The 15,579-nt window shown below is 48.9% G+C and overlaps 1 protein-coding gene across 1 annotated transcript; it reads right to left on the bottom strand.

Annotated features, from left to right (window-relative positions):
- Window positions 1–594: 594 nt before the first annotated feature.
- On the bottom strand, window positions 595–1,404 carry OLIG3 (oligodendrocyte transcription factor 3). The gene has a single exon (XM_084831756.1). The coding sequence runs from the start codon at window positions 1,402–1,404 to the stop codon at window positions 595–597; it is 810 nt and encodes a 269-aa protein (XP_084687882.1).
- Window positions 1,405–15,579: the final 14,175 nt, after the last annotated feature.

The raw sequence follows: 15,579 nt of genomic DNA on the forward strand, positions 1-15,579 counted from the left end.
ATCGAGCTTACTTCCAAACAAATTGTTGGAAATACTCCTCCACCCTTCTCCATCACAAGATGGTTTGAGCCGCAATGAAACCAAACAAGCGATCGCTTCTGCAGCTGTGAAAAAGTACAATGAAGACAAAATCGGGGGAGGGGGGATCATATCTCCCCTCCTATCCATTTTAAAGGACGTATATACATTCTGTTTCCCCTTTCCCCGCCCTCTTTTCTGCCCCGTTGAACCGATAGGGATTTAAAAATGGGGGGGATAATCAAACACAGCCCCCATCACCCAACTAAAAATGTTACCTTTCCAAGGTCCTTTTCCCGCTTTCTACACTACCTCCCGTCTTTACAACCAGTGGACTTGGGGGTCAAGATCGGATGGGGCCGAGGGAGGGAGGCGGAGAAGTAGAGCGAGAAGGGGGAAACACTGGCGTGGAGAGGAGGAGGGGAAGCCTCGCACGCGACGCTGCGGGACTTGGGGGGCTCCAGTTTCTCGGCTTCCCCCTGGTCGGCCCCCCGCTGGCTCCGCGGCGGTGCTGGGCCCGGTTGCCCCCTCCCTGCCAGCTTGGCCCGGTCCGCCCGGCGGCTCCCGGCTGGCGGGTCACTTGAGCAAGTCCTTGGCTTCTGTGGAGATCCTGGCCAGGCCGGCCGCGGTGCCGAGGGCCGAGAGGTGCGGCGGCGGCGGCATCTGGCAGATGCTGCACGGGCAGGGCAGGCCGGCCCAGTGCTGGAAGCCGCCGGCGCCGAGTTGTAGGGCGGGCGGCGTCGCGGGCGTCTTGAGCAGCGCGTGGGGCGGCCGGACGGCGCCCAGGCCGGGCAGCGTGGCCGAGAGCGGCGAGGGCGCGCCGGCCGACGACAGGGCGCCTCCCAGAATGGGGTGGCCCGGGTGGACGGCGTGGCCCGGGTGGCCGGTGGCGTGGGCCACTGTGCCGCAGTGGAAGGCCGAGTGGTGGCCGCCGTAGATCTCGCCCACCAGCCGCTTCATCTCCTCCAGCGAGCTGGTGAGCATCAGGATGTAGTTGCGCGCCAACAGCAGCGTGGCGATCTTGGAGAGCTTGCGCACCGACGGCCCGTGCGCGTAGGGCATCACCTCGCGCAGCCCGTCCATGGCCAGGTTGAGGTCGTGCATGCGCTTGCGCTCGCGCCCGTTGATCTTCAGCCGCAGCTGCTGCAGGTCCTGCTCCGACAGCTGCTTCTTGAGCTTGTACTTGCCGCCGTCGCCCGACGAGCCCTTGACGCCGCCCCGCGACAGGCCGCCGCCGCCGTCGCCCGACGAGCCCTTGGCGCCCACCTCGCTCTGCGTGGACGACACCGAGTGGTGGTGGTGGTGGTGGTGATGGTGGTGGTGGTACAGCTCGCCCATGTCTGGCGAGGAGGCGCGGCTGGACACCGAGCTGGAGTCCGAATTCATGGTCCGGCCCGACGGGAGGAGGAGGAAGGGCAACAGAGGGCCGCCCTGCTCGCGGGAGAAGGAAGAGAAGGGCCGGAGAGCCGGCGACCCCGGAGCAGCCACCTTCAGCTCGGCGGCGGCAGCGGCAGCAGGAGCAGAAGGAGGAGAACTGGAGGAGGGGAGTCCGAGAGGGAGAGCCCCCGCCCCGCCTCCCCTGCGCCTTCTCTCCCCCGCTCCCCCTCCAGGAGAGCGGATCGGTGCCCGCCGGTCCGTCCGTCCGCGGTGGGCGCCTCTGTGCCGTGATCTCCGCTCGCCTCCGGAGAGAGGGGCTTTTATAGAGCCGCAGGCGAGCCCGGAGACAAAAGGAGCGCTCCTATCTCGAAAGGGGGCTTGTTAGAGGATGACGCGCCACCGAGGCAGGGCGGTGCGCTTTGACGGCCCCACTTCGCGAGGAGCCCCGTTCATCGGGACTGTGGCGCCGCCCCGGGACACCTCGGTCGCCGACCCTCCGGAAGAGAGCCCACCCCTCCCTCTCCCCCCATGCTGCCGCCGCCGCCGCTGATTGACAGCGCGCCCAGCCTGTGCTCGCCCCCGCCTCTCTTCCTCCTGCTGCCCCTCGGAGCCAGGAGATGCCTTGATGCTCCTTGAGGCGGGAGTGGGGGAGTGGGGCGGGGAGGTGTTTTGTTCCTCCCACCTCCGTGTGGAAAGTAAATCGTGCGGATTTCAGAAAGGGAAGAGGGGCTGGGGGAGAGAGGCAGATCGATCCGACGTGAAACTTCCAGAGCAGAGAGCCCAAAGGACGCGATCGGGCGCCTGGAATCCGCGGCTTTGGGCATTGGCTGATGTCGGAGCCGGGTTCTTCCGTAAGGGTGCTGCCATCAGCACGTTCGCTGCACTCGGCGGGACCTCCTTCTCAGTAAGCGTGGAGACAGCGGATCGGGCCTCCGCGGCTTCCATCAGCCAAATCCTCCCGCCGAAGTAGTTTCACCGGGGGTCCCCGTGAAGTTCAGAGGACCGGCGCGTTAAGACTAGCCCGGAGACAGCGAGCTGAGCAGTCCCAGTCACGAACCCGTTCGCCTCGTCATCCTTGCCTTTCAGGCTCTTGACGACGCAGTTGAGTCAGTGCCGCTCTGGATCGGGTTTGAGCCCATGGCCAGGCCCGAGTGCCTACCAGATTTGCTTGGGAGGGAAAATAAGGCCCTTGATTTCGATGGTGGCATTTCTATCGAACTGTTTTCGATGGCATTTTCGTCCCAAGCTTCCTTAGCGCTGCTCGCGTTAGTTAGTTCACCCGATAAATTCTGCAAGAATAAAGGGAGGAAGCCCCCCCCCCCGTATCCGAAGCTCATCATTTCTTCTCTACCCATTAAATTTAGCGAGGCTGTATTGATTTAAACGGGTTGTGGCTTACTCCTTAAAATCAGTTTGAAACCCAAGCATGCCTCGGTTTAACTGTTTTCAGCAGACGGGGCAGTTGAAATGACATGATGTAAATGCTTTGATTTACACTCTTAAAAGGTAGGCCATTTTTTCTTGAATAACACACTCTTTCATAATCTCTCTCTCTCTCTCTCTCTCTCTCACACACACACACACACACCTACCTGTCTCCATTTTATAATGCCAAAATCAATCAGCTTTTAGCAGTATTTTCTTTTCCCATATACTACATGTGACCGGGCTGATAGGAGGTGATTAAGAAGTGTGTGTTTGAGGCGGGGGGAGGAGGGGGCAGTCCACAAACCTATATTTTTTTTCGTTTCTCAACGAAATATTCTGAAAACTATCCTTTGACATTTCTCCTTAAATCTCTTATGTGAATATGATTTCTTTTCTCATTATTTCCTGACATACAGGCCGAATTTGAAACACGTTTATGGGGAAGGGAGCTCAAGCACTTACAGCAAGTTACAGGTATATTTCTGAAATCTCTCTGCTTTTGCTTGACAGCTAGATCTTTAAATACATTAACTTGATCTATGGATTCCAGTGAGCGTTACTTCCTATCGTGTGAGTGTGTTTAGGCCAATTACTCGGTAGCAAATTCCATTGATTCACTGAGAATTAACTTCCAAATAAATGTGTTTTCAGATCAGTGTATGAGTCTGGGGAAAATGGCCCACGGATACCACGGATACCACTGGACAGGAAATAGGCATCTTCCGTTTCCTTCCCTTGTCTCGAATGTGATCGTTTGTTACCACTGGGTGAAACAGACGCCATCGGTGCATTACACATAGGAGAATTCGCTCCTTGTGTGTGTGGATGTGAAAAACTGACCCGAGCGAGCAAAAAGAAGCAGCCGCCCACGTCACCAAAGGAGACAACATTTTGCAAAGCCAAGCCAGCACAGGAGCGATTGCAGTGCCCTATTATATACCCCAATGTGACGTTTTCCCTTAGCCAGGGAGAGCCTACAGTAGTTCCGCAAAGCCCAAAAGATTAACACCCCGATCCTAAATATGTTTACTCAGAACCAAGCCCCACTGAATGCGAGTTGCTTACGTCCAAACTAGTATTCAACTCTCTAGTTCCAGTCCCAAGTATGCTTACTGGGAACAAGCCTCATTGAACACCGTGGCACGTTTCTGGGTGAACAAGCGAGGGCTTGAGCTAACGGTCACCCCATGTCTAAAAGTGTTTATCCAAAAGAAAGTCCCCCTGCGTTCCTTAGGGCTAATCTCCAGTTAAATATAAGGGCGACAGTCCCGCAGCCCAGTCCCATACAGGATTACTTGAAAATATGTCCTACTGCGATGTATCCCATGTAATTCCCATTTATTTCAATGTGTCTACTTTAAGTCGAACTAACATTGGATACAACCCACTGTGTTGAATGGTGCATCTCCTGCCCAAATCGGTATGCACAGGATCACTGTCTTAACATGGAGCTAGGGCGCAGTGGCCACTGAGTGGGCGCAAGACCCAAACACTCCTGAGGGCAGTCGGTCTTGGGCGCTGCAGCGTCTGACTAGGTCTTCCCGGGGCAGTGAAGCCTTAAGAACATAAGAAAAGCCTGCTGGACCAGACCAAGGGCCCATCTAGTCCAGCATTCTGTTCACACAGTGGCCGACCAGCTGCCCACAAGAAACCCACAAGCAGGACAGGAGTGCAACAGCACCCTCCTGCCCATATTCCCCAGTAACTAGTGTGCAACGGCTCACTGCCTCTGGTACTCGAAGTAGCACACAGCCATCAGGACTAGTAACCACTGACAGCCTTCTCCTCCAGGAATTTGTCTAACCTCCTTTTAAAGCCATCCAAATTGGAATCACTGGGACTAAATCTGAAGTAAACGCGAGTAGAAGGATCTGTGTGTCAGTCAGTAGATCCCAGGGCTCTGGCAACCGGCTTTGTGGAGTGGGGTGGGGGTAGTAAAAATCGGTTTGCTAAGTGGCAGGGGAGATTGAGGAGGGAGGATTGGGAGATGGTTGAGGGCAAGCCAGAAGGAGCGACCCAGCACGCTTCAAGTCAGTTGGGATGTGCCATTGACGATTGAGACAAATGGCTGACAGCCAGGCGCGGGAGAAGGAAGAGGCGTGCCTGGCCCTTTGCAGCAGGCTGTCTGAAACATCTCTTGGGAGAAGTTTGCTCCAGAGGGAAGTCGCGCGAGATCCGCTCCTGGGGAAGAGACCTGCGAGGCACCGGCTGAGAACCTTGCCACCAGCCTGGAGACCATTCCCCTAAGGATGTTTGTCGTAAGGATATGCAATCACATGTTCGGAAGTTTGCCGGGCCTTTATTGGTGGGCTCCGTTGGATACACGCACGCACGCCCCCCTCGTCGTGTGAACGCAGGATTCTGGAAGCGAGCAGGGAAAGACGTAGGACGGGACCTGGAGGCGCTCAAATGTTTAACACGTGGGCGCTCTCCAGGGCAAACAGACCTGCGCTTCGAGAAGAGCCTGGAGGCGGCTGGAAGAAAAGGGGGGGGGGAGATCGCTCCAAAACACAGTTGCAGCGGGCACAGAGGGCCCCTCTCCAGCCGAGCTCTACGAGAACAAAACAAAAAAGCACTGTTCAGCTTTCATATATTTGTAATCAGAAAGGGAGCGAGTGAGCCAGCAGTATCTTCTATTTTCATTTTGGAAACAAGCAGACTCGGAAATATTCTCGGTCTTCCGCCTTGCAGCCCTGAATTCGAGGCGGAGTAGAAGAGGGGGAAATTCTGGTACTTGAACCGTTCCCATGTAAACAAACAAACACTATTGGAAGAAGAGGAGAGAGCCAAATCGGAAGGGCAGCCCCTCCGCTACCAAAGAGAAGCCGGCCCAATATTCAGAAGTTTGCTTTCCCCACTTTGTCTGTAATTCTCATTGGACTGGGCGGGACTCACTTCTGAGTAGACATGCAAGGAATCGGGCACACACACGCTACAGTCTTACCACAACGTCACACACACACGCAACCTCCGAAGAGAGGTGGCTTGCAGCCAAACTCCCCATCCCCCACCGCAAGGCCAAACATGCGAAGGATGCTGCGTTTCCAAAGCCTCCAAGTTGAGGCACTTCGACCTTTCGTGGGAGCAATTTCTTGAAAGGAAGTTCCTTTGGGGCTCTGGATCGCAAGCCCCGAACAGCCCGAACCTAAGCTTCATTAGACAGGTTGATTTGGAAGGAAGTCTCGGTGATTGCCAGGAAGTCTCGCTTTCTTGCGTGTCAGTATGCTTAGCGTCGTTGTTGCTTTAACCGAGATAATGTTTCTCTCTCTCTCCCTCCCTCACACACACACACACACACACACACACATCACTGTTTCAAAAAGAAGGAAGGAAAGACTGAATATCCTGTATACACACTTCCTCCATTGCAATCAACGGGATTTACTTTCCAAGTCAACGAGTTCCTGGCGGGTTGTTGTTGTCTGTTGTTGTTTGTTGTTGTTGTTGTTGTTGTTGTTGTTGTTGTTGTTTTCAATGTTCAGGATCGAGTCGACCCATCTCTCTGGATGTCTCAAGAGAGTGGAAAAGAAGACCTGGGAAGGCCACTGGAGAATTTACCCGGTCCTGATGGTCGACTGGGAGGGATCCTTGCCCCTTTGTGTCCGCCGGGGACTGGGCCCTCTGCTGGATCTCTGTCAACGGAGCAATCGCTGTCCTTCTGAACGGGGCTTGTTTGGTTTGCTTCCCCCCGCCCTCGGCCCTCCCCCGGTTTCTTTTAGCCAGAGAAGCGAAGCGCCTTTCCAGGCACGGAGTTCTATGAAAGCATCTGCTGCATCGGAGAATAACGCCTCTCCCAGCGCGGCCCCCACCCTCGACTAATGTAATGACCTTCGATGGGGAACAGGGAGGTGGTGGGTGGAAGTCTGCGGAGGGAACGTGTCGTAGAGAGCAGGGAGGAGGGAAGAGCCTTCCCCGACCCTCAGAGGAACGGCTTGGGGGAATGAAAGGGGATTAGGCCGAAGGGGTGGACCTCCAAGCGCCGGCTTCGCCCTCAGCAACTGTTAGCGTTCCAATGAGCTGCTGGCAGACAGCAGTGAGGTGCAATGGCTACAGCGCTTGCGGAAGACAGCTGGGCAGCTCTGACTTCAAATCCCGGCGCAGTCTCGATTTGTCTTGCACCACCCCAACATGCCCTCCTTGCGAGTGCAAATGTCGTAAAGCACATTCAGAAGGACTGAAGCCAAAGGTTTTGTTCTTCTTATGCAATGGTTGTGATAGATCTCCAGCCATATCTCCAGTACCACAGAAGCGATGCTGTATTCGCTCAATGTCGTGCGGATGGAAACACTCTTTCTATGCGCGGGGCCACGCTCGTTTTCTAATGTACCTATTCTCTGGCTGCGCCATGACTCTAAACACAAGGTTCCACGCTGAGACCTTTAACCCACCAATTCCAGGGAAAATGAATTTAAAATCAAAAATGCAAACTCCACGGCGACATTTTGCGCCAGAAAGCGCAGGAAATCGCCTTCTCTGGCTGCAACTTAAGACTGCAATCCTATATACACACTTATGAGGGGAAAGAAAGCATGTATAGGATGTCCACTTCTGAGTAGACATGGATAGGATTGTGTCTTCAATCTCCTTTCTTCTGGGGGAAAAAACTCACACACCTCAGTTTTGAAACCACCCAACCCAGACTTCGTCCTTATAACTTGAAGCAGCATCCACTCCAAGCTGAGTATTTTGAATCCCTCAGATTACAGTGGTGGAGAATTAATCTTATACTAAATTCTTCCACTGAAATCCTTGGGAAGAAGATTTTTTAAATGCTTAAATTGAGCGGGATGACATCTTGGATTGGATTGGGCACTACCAAAACCAGAAGTTTAACTCCATTCAAAGTCATGTATGTAGTGGAGGTGTAAAATCCAGTGAATTTTAAATATCTGCATCACCGCTGATTATCCGTGAGTGATTTTTAAAAAATAAAATTGTATAATTTTAGCATTATCTATTTAGTTTTATTTTAAGAAAGACTACAAAACTATCGTTGTATCTTATGCTGTACAATATAACACCACATAATAAAGATTTGTTTGTTTGTTTTAGCTCCCTTCCTTTTAAGCTGCATTCCCATGCACACTTACCTGGGCGTAAGTACTATTGCACTCAGTGGGTTGGATCCAGATTTCCTCATACCTAGAACAGACCCATCGAAATCAATGGGACTTGAGCGAATCCTGACTAATTGAAGCCCCATTGATTTCAGTGGGTCTACTTTGAATATAATTAAACCTGGATGCAACCTATTAGGATTGGCTTCTGCGTGGACCTGCAACGCTAGTCCTTAGGTTGCAGTCTGATGCGCGCTTCCCTGGGAGTAAGTGCGGCGGAACGTTCAGGGCGATCCTATGCATGTTTATTAGGAAGGAAATCTCACTGCGTTCATTTCATTCATTCCGGATATTACATTTCTATCTGGAGCGGTTGTCAAAGAAATGAAACCTGTAAACTCAGGGCCCACTTTCAGGAATGGGAGCGAGGGGCGGGGGGATCTACTTCGCCCTGCGATTTTCTGGAGGACGAGGAGGCGGGAAGCGCAAAAGAGCCTTAAAAGACTACCAGATTTTTTTATGCGGGCAAAAGCTTTTGTGGTCCCGACTCGACTTCCACGTTCTGTCACCCTTGTAACGCGGAATTTCTGGAGAGCCAGGATCTGATCCCTTCTCCGGGCAGAGGTTGGCAGCCATCGCCCGTCCCAATTCCCCTTGTTCCAGTGGAGGCTGGTGGCTATTTCAGTGTGTGTGGCGGGAGGGGGATGTGAACCCACTCCGGGTTTCCATCAGAGCCAGTCAGAACTCTAAAGGAAGTGTCCGAGGTGCTGAACCCATTTTGGGGATCGGGTCCAGCTGTTTGGGTAGCTCCTTTAGCGTCCTGACTAGTTCTGACTAAAACCCAGACCGGCTTTGCTGCCCCACTGAAATAGGAGCCACCACCCTCCCCTGGTGGGTCTATTTTAATCCGTGGACGCGCAGACAGCCGAGGAAAGGGCACCCGGCTTTCGATTCTCTGTACTCGCCGAGGTTTAGGGTCGGACGGGGAGTCCCCGACGTACGCGGGCGCCACGTGGTCCCTTCCTAGATCCGTTCGAAGCCTCGGGTACAGACACCAGGAGGAAAGGCCCACATCCCCATTGCTGTTGTGCTGTAGCAGCGAGGCAGCAGCGACACCGAAACCTTAAAACCTCGAGACGATCCTCAACCCTGACTGGGCTCAATCAAATCCGGGAGGGTTTTCAGGGAGGGCGTGTGTCTCGGCCCGATCCTGGGCATGTTTATTGGCAAGCAAATCCCATCGTATAAAGCAGGTCTTACTTCCAGGTAAATAAACGGTGGCGCACACACACACACACAAGTAGTGGAGGTTGGTAGCTCCGATTTCGGTGGGGCTGTGACTCCATTTTGGGTTTCAGTCAGAACCACCCAGAACTCTAAAGGACCCTGTTTGGGGGATATGGTTCAGCACTTTGGATTCCTGCTGGCTCTGACCGAAACCCAGAGTGGATTCACAGCCCCACCGAAATCGAAGCCGCCAGCCTCCACTGGCCCATAGCACACTTTCCTGGGAGTAAGCCCTATTGAACAGAATGGACTTACTTCTGAGTAAATAGACATAGGATGACGCTTTTGGAGAATCGCTCCAGAGCTCCTTTGAGGAAAGCGGGCTGGGCCTTTGGAACACGGATCATTTCCCAGCGTTTGGGCTGTGGGCCAGCCGTGAACAACGCGACTCTCGCCTGCTCGCTCTTTTGTTCCATTTTTATTATTTTTGCTCGGCCATCCAGCTTTTCACCAACCGCTGTTGTTTTCTGGAAATAGAGGAACATCCGGATTTCAGTGGGCATTTGGTTCCACCCCATGTCTTCAGGGTTACACATTTTACACATTTTACAGCACAGTCTCATGCGTATTTACTCGGAAGTAAGTCCCACCGTGTTCAATGGAATTTACTCTCGTGTCTGGGTCTGCAGAGGAACGTGGTCCCTTCGACTTTTCCACTCCAGACGAACGTGACTCGAGTGGGGAAAAAAAGCCTTAGGACTTTGCCTTTAGAAGGAGGGGGGGGGGTCACAGGTGAAGCCTGATGTGGATGCTGTATCCATCCGGTTTATTATGTAAAGCCCTCACTGACCAGAATGTCCATTCGCATTACAAATGCCTCGCCTCCGCTTTCTTTTGAACAATGATCAGACGTTACCGTACATAGCAGAGAGAGGCTCAAAAACAACTTAACAACATGGGTGAAAAATGCAGAGCGTTCTCCACGTGCGACATAAAAGGAAGAAGCTCCTTTTTGGTCCTCTGTTTTTTACTTGAGCCATAGTCGGGATGTTGTTAATGCGGGGTAGGATGCGGAAGAAAAATCAAATGTACATCCTAGGTTAGCCGATGTAGGCTTTCTGTTTATATTACAGGCGGACAACCCTTCCGTATTCCTATGCACGTCTATTCAGGAATAAATCCCGCTGTTCATCCGGATTTAGTCCCAAGTAAACGTGCTTTGCAGCCCAGATTAAGCACAAATGGATTAAACTTCATGTAAGAAAATAAACCGAGAGTGTTTTCAACAGTTGGACCAAGAGTCCATTTTAGCCAGGCAAAAGTTACTGGTCATTGTTATGGAACACAAAGCAAAAGAACGGCACTTCTGAATGTACATGCTGTCAAGGTAGGTTATATGTGCATTAGGGACACAGGAAATGCAAGCAGAGTTGCAGCATTAAGGAGTGAAACAGTGCCGTTAGTAGGTCGCTCCACACATGTTAGGGAACACTAAGAGAATCTCATCTCCTCAGCCCATGTGCCTGCTTGATACTGTGGCCAGAGAATGCAACTATGCTGTCCATATACACATTATAGTTTTACAGGTACATATGATGTAAAGGACATAATCCAGCCAAAGTAAAGCGTTTTTATTTCCTGTTGTGAAATCAACGGATGTGATTCAAGCAATTGCCTACTTCTTTCTTTGAAATAATTGGATTTACATGTGGAGTTTAACTTTGGCTGGATCAAGCCCAATGCATCTTGTCTGTACCCATACAAATTTAATCTGGGAAATGGCAAAGAAGACAGTTCAGAATATATGCCAACTATTTAATATTATTATGACCCTTATTGATGTAAAGTGTTAATTTTATGTGCAATTTGTTCAGAACTCCCACCATTTTTTTAAATAATCTTTTATTGATTTTCCCCCAAAAAACACAACAATACAGAATAACAAAGTGGGATCATTCACATCATTTGTTTACATATACATTTTTTGAGCTGACATACAAAGTGAAGTACTCTAAAAAAATGTTTCTCATCAGTTCTATTTGTCTCCATTTATCCTCAGAAATCATTCCAGACTCCCCCATGTATTTGCAGGGGTTGACTTATTTCCTTATGTTGAATCATATAATCAGTAAAGTATTTCTATACAGCATAAAAGTCATCTGCACAGTGATCATTATAAGCTTTTCTTATAAGAGCTCCAAAAAGTTGATTAACTCTTCATTAATTAAAAGAACAACAGTGTGTCAGTATAGTCTAACTTTTGAAGCAATTTAAGAATGAGAAGAATTTTCCCTATATTTGGTATCCATATTGTAAATTCTTTTTTCTTTCTTTTTCTTTTTACAAAAGTCACACCAATTTTAGGTAGAACTTTCAAGTAAGTGTGCTTACGATGAATCTAAACAGCTCAGAATCATTGTATGGAAAATCATCATATTAAGCAATCCTATACATCTTTACTCAGAACAGAAGTAGGTCCCACTATATTTAATAGTTCTTACTCCCAAAAAAGTGTGTGCAGGATTGCAGCCTTAAATTGCCAGATGTTTCCTAGAGGGACAGGACTTGTTAATATCCAGCTAATTAATTAACAGTATATGAGTACCATTTGTTATAACTGGTAAATCCTAATTATGTCAGAAATATTTATCAGTGAGCAACTAGTTATGGGATTGAAGCCCAAAATTTGCAAGCAATTAATACATCAGTCTTTCCGCTAATGCTGGTCTATTACATATTTTTGTTCAAGAGCTTAATAACTTTAAAATAGTCTGACAACATCAGTCCATTGACTGGATCTGATAATATATCAATACTTCCCACTTAAAGAATTATTAAGACTATGAAGTGTTGTGCGGGGAGGGGGTTCTGGGTAAACAGAGTTTAATAAATCCAGTTACATGAAATACCTTCTGTTGATTCCAGTGTTACTTTCCCATTAGTGCACTTTGAATCACAGCCTTAGGGAAATTTGTTAAGAATACTTTGGGCCATTGCTTCTTCCCCTTATAAATGCAGGTCAGTTCCTAAAAACTACAGATTCCACCATAGCATGTGTAAATGAAGTAGATATCAATTACTGATATTTACCTGGTGTATCCTTTGAATGAGAAATCAAGGTGTATGAACCCCTAATAAGCTGAGAAGTCAGCAAGTTCCATATCAAGTGATCTGAGAACTGCACCCAGAGAAAACTAACACAAACCTCATACTCATTAAAATATGGATTGGAAAATAAGCAACAGATTTTACTGGTATTTGAATCAAACACCATCATTTTAATGGGCAGGATCAGGTCCAAAAGATTCAGAAACAACTTCATTGGTGGAGGGGGGTGGGGGAGAGGAGACAGGGAAATGTGTGCAAATTCAGGGAAACAGAAATTACTCCTTTAAAGACCACAGCTGGCTCTTCTCTCTCATCCTTTGGAGCCACATTTTCAGTAAAGAAGAATGCTGGTTTGATGAAGAGCAGAAATCATGTCTGAAGAGGACAGAGCAGGCTGAAAACATTTTCTAACAGCCTTAAATGTAAGGCTTCCATGGGATGTGAGAGAGTCCCAGAATAGCAGAGGCTGCTCAAGAGCTAATTATGAGAATATATAGGAAATGTAATTTGTTGGCAGAAGTGGAAGTTTAATTTTAATGATGCATAAACAGCATGGCTGGTTAGGACCAGCAACATTCATTATATCATCCTGCTTTGGCAAGGATTTTGAGAGCGGAACATGTGAACATCTATAGGCAGCAATTGCTGACTTGATTTTTACTAAGGGATTATGCTTCTATCAGACAAGAAGCATCCAGTGTCCAGCTCCTGTTTCTTTATTTTTCTGATACATCTGAATATAGCTCACCTTCTGTCCTTAATAAGGAGGCATTTTGCATCAGTAGGGAGTCTGTGGATCTAGCTAAAAATACAAAACCTGCTTCTTACAAGGTTCAGATAAAAAGACTGTATCGGTGGCTGAGTTCAGACTACATAATAACCCAGACTCAAGGGTTGAGTATGGGTTGAGTGTGGGTTGTTGTTGAACCATGGGATGCAATTGAAATGTGGGTTATTGTGTTGTCTGAACCCATTCATGCTAACAAACCATGGTTTGTTAACCACGAACAACCCACAGTTCACAACCCAACAACAAATCATGGGTTCTCTTCATGGGCTGTTCATGGTTAACAAACCATGGCTGGGTTCAGACAACATGATAACCAATGTATCAACAACAACCCATGGTTCAACGACAGCCCACACTCAATCCATATGCAACCCTAGAGTGCAGGTTATTATATTGTTTGAAACCAGTCAGTATTTCCTTATGATGTATATCAGTAGTCTTCAACCTTTTCTGGGTCTAACTAGATGTTATGAGAGAGATGGAGCTGCCCCTGCTCTGTTTCTCCCCATCCTTCTCATAGGACAGGGTTGCAGAAGCAGAACCTTGGGCCGAGGGTCAAATCTGGCCTACCCTGGGTCCCAATTCAGCCCTCCGGGGTTCCCCATATGCCACCTCCCCCTTTCCTTGGCCTCACCCCTTTCCCCATTTGGTGGTTCCCCCAGTTTTGTATAATCTACCCCCCGCCCAAGTCTAAAAGGTTGAAATGCCTCTCCTAAGGCTAAGTTACTGGCAGTGAGAGCTTTGAGCTAAACTATGCTGGTAGACTGGGTATTTTGTCCTTGCCTCTTTTGTCTTTGGCTTGGCCTACCACTGAAACGCAGCCCCTGAAAGTTTCTCCAAAATGGAATTTGGCCCATGGGCTGAGAGAGGTTCCAACACTCCTGTCATAGCGTGTGACATAGTAGTATGACAGCATTGCGCGATACATTGCCCTCCCCCAGTGATAATAGCCAATGATGTCAGCCAGGGCTTCAGCAATGTACACTGCAATGACATCACAGTACTCATTGTGTTCAGCTAGATACAGGGTGGCAAGGGATTGTGGCAGGAGAGACACAGAACCCAGCTCCATCTCTCTCTTAATGTCTCCGTAGACCTCCAGAATCCTCTTTTATTCATTTTATTAATATTTATTAACAATATTTAGATACCGCTTCTCATTCGAAACAAATCCCAGAGCAAATCTTTTAGCAAATGAGACAACATGACAGTGAAGGGTGCAACCTGGCCAAAGTCAAACACTTAAAAGACCCATTCATTACTATGGAAAGGCTAAGCACATGTTCAACACTCTCCCACTAAAAACAATGGTACTTGTACTTTACCTTGGCTAGGTTGCACTATTACATCCTGCAGATGGTAACTTTACTCAAGATTGCCCCACTGAAGTGCCACTTCTTTAGACAGGAGGCTGCCTTCCTTCCTTCCTTCCTTCCTTCCTTCCTTCCTTCCTTCCTTCCTTTCTCTGTCTGTCTGTCTGTCTGTCTGTCTGTCTGTCTTGCATCACAAACTTTCTCTAGGATTTCTGAGCTTGTTCCCTGCACTAAAGGCCATTCAATAAATAGATGCACTTTTCATCAGAGGTATGTATGGGTGAAGAGAAATCCTTCCATACTGGGAGTTTTAAGGTACAATCCTATGCTGGCTGTGGAATACTGGGAGTTGTAGGACTTTTTTCTATCTAAAAATGCATAAGATTATGCCTTTAATGTTTTATTGTTCTTACCATTTTAATGCTCTTGTTTTTAAAATTGTTTTTAGGTTTTATTGTTTTAAATTGCTGTACACCATCCTGATGGCTTTTTAGCAGATAAGGCTGTATATAAATATTGATCACAAATATATAGTAAAATACTTGATGAAGTAACATGAGTTCGTTCATTCATTCATGGCTGTACAGCACTCCACGAAAAATGCAACATTATAATTTACTCATTATATATGGCTCTTCCATTGCTGCTGCTGTTGTTTCTGAAGAATGCTTGAAGGCCTGCATCAAGTACCTGGATGGGAGCTCGGTAGGAGCTCCTTCAACTAATTCTAAGCCAGTCTAAGCCAGTGGAGGCAGGTGGCTCTGATGTCAGTAGGGTGGTGAATCTGCTCTGGCTTTTAGTCAGAACCAGTCAGAAATCTAAGGGAGCTATCCAGGGTGCTGGTCTAGAACCTTGGATAGCTTCTTTAGAGTTTTGACTGGTTTAGACTGAAATCCAGAGCGGATTCACCATCCCACTGACATCGGAGCCACCAGCCTCCACTGGGTCAGAGAGGCTTAGATGGAGGAGCTCTTACCAAGCTCCCATCCAGGTACTTATCAGCAGGCCTGGTGTCACTATCTGGCATCTCTGGGTAGCTGCTGGGGCCCCACAGTCTTTGGCAGAGTGCCCTCGTGCTTACGCCTGCCCTGAGCTCCTCAAGCCGGTCATCTGGGAAGCCAATATTTTAAATCTCTCATGATTGGGATAACATAGCATTACTCTGAGGCATTGTGGGAAATATAAAATGTTGGCTTCCCAGCTGAGCTGGGTGTGTGTGTGCCCATATATGAGGGGACCTAACAGATGGCACTTTGCCTAG

The sequence above is a fragment of the Heloderma suspectum genome, chromosome 1 (assembly GCF_057233095.1).
Source record: "Heloderma suspectum isolate Gila_16-S chromosome 1, 16-S_ref, whole genome shotgun sequence".
In the NCBI taxonomy this organism is placed as follows: Eukaryota; Metazoa; Chordata; class Lepidosauria; order Squamata; family Helodermatidae; genus Heloderma; species Heloderma suspectum.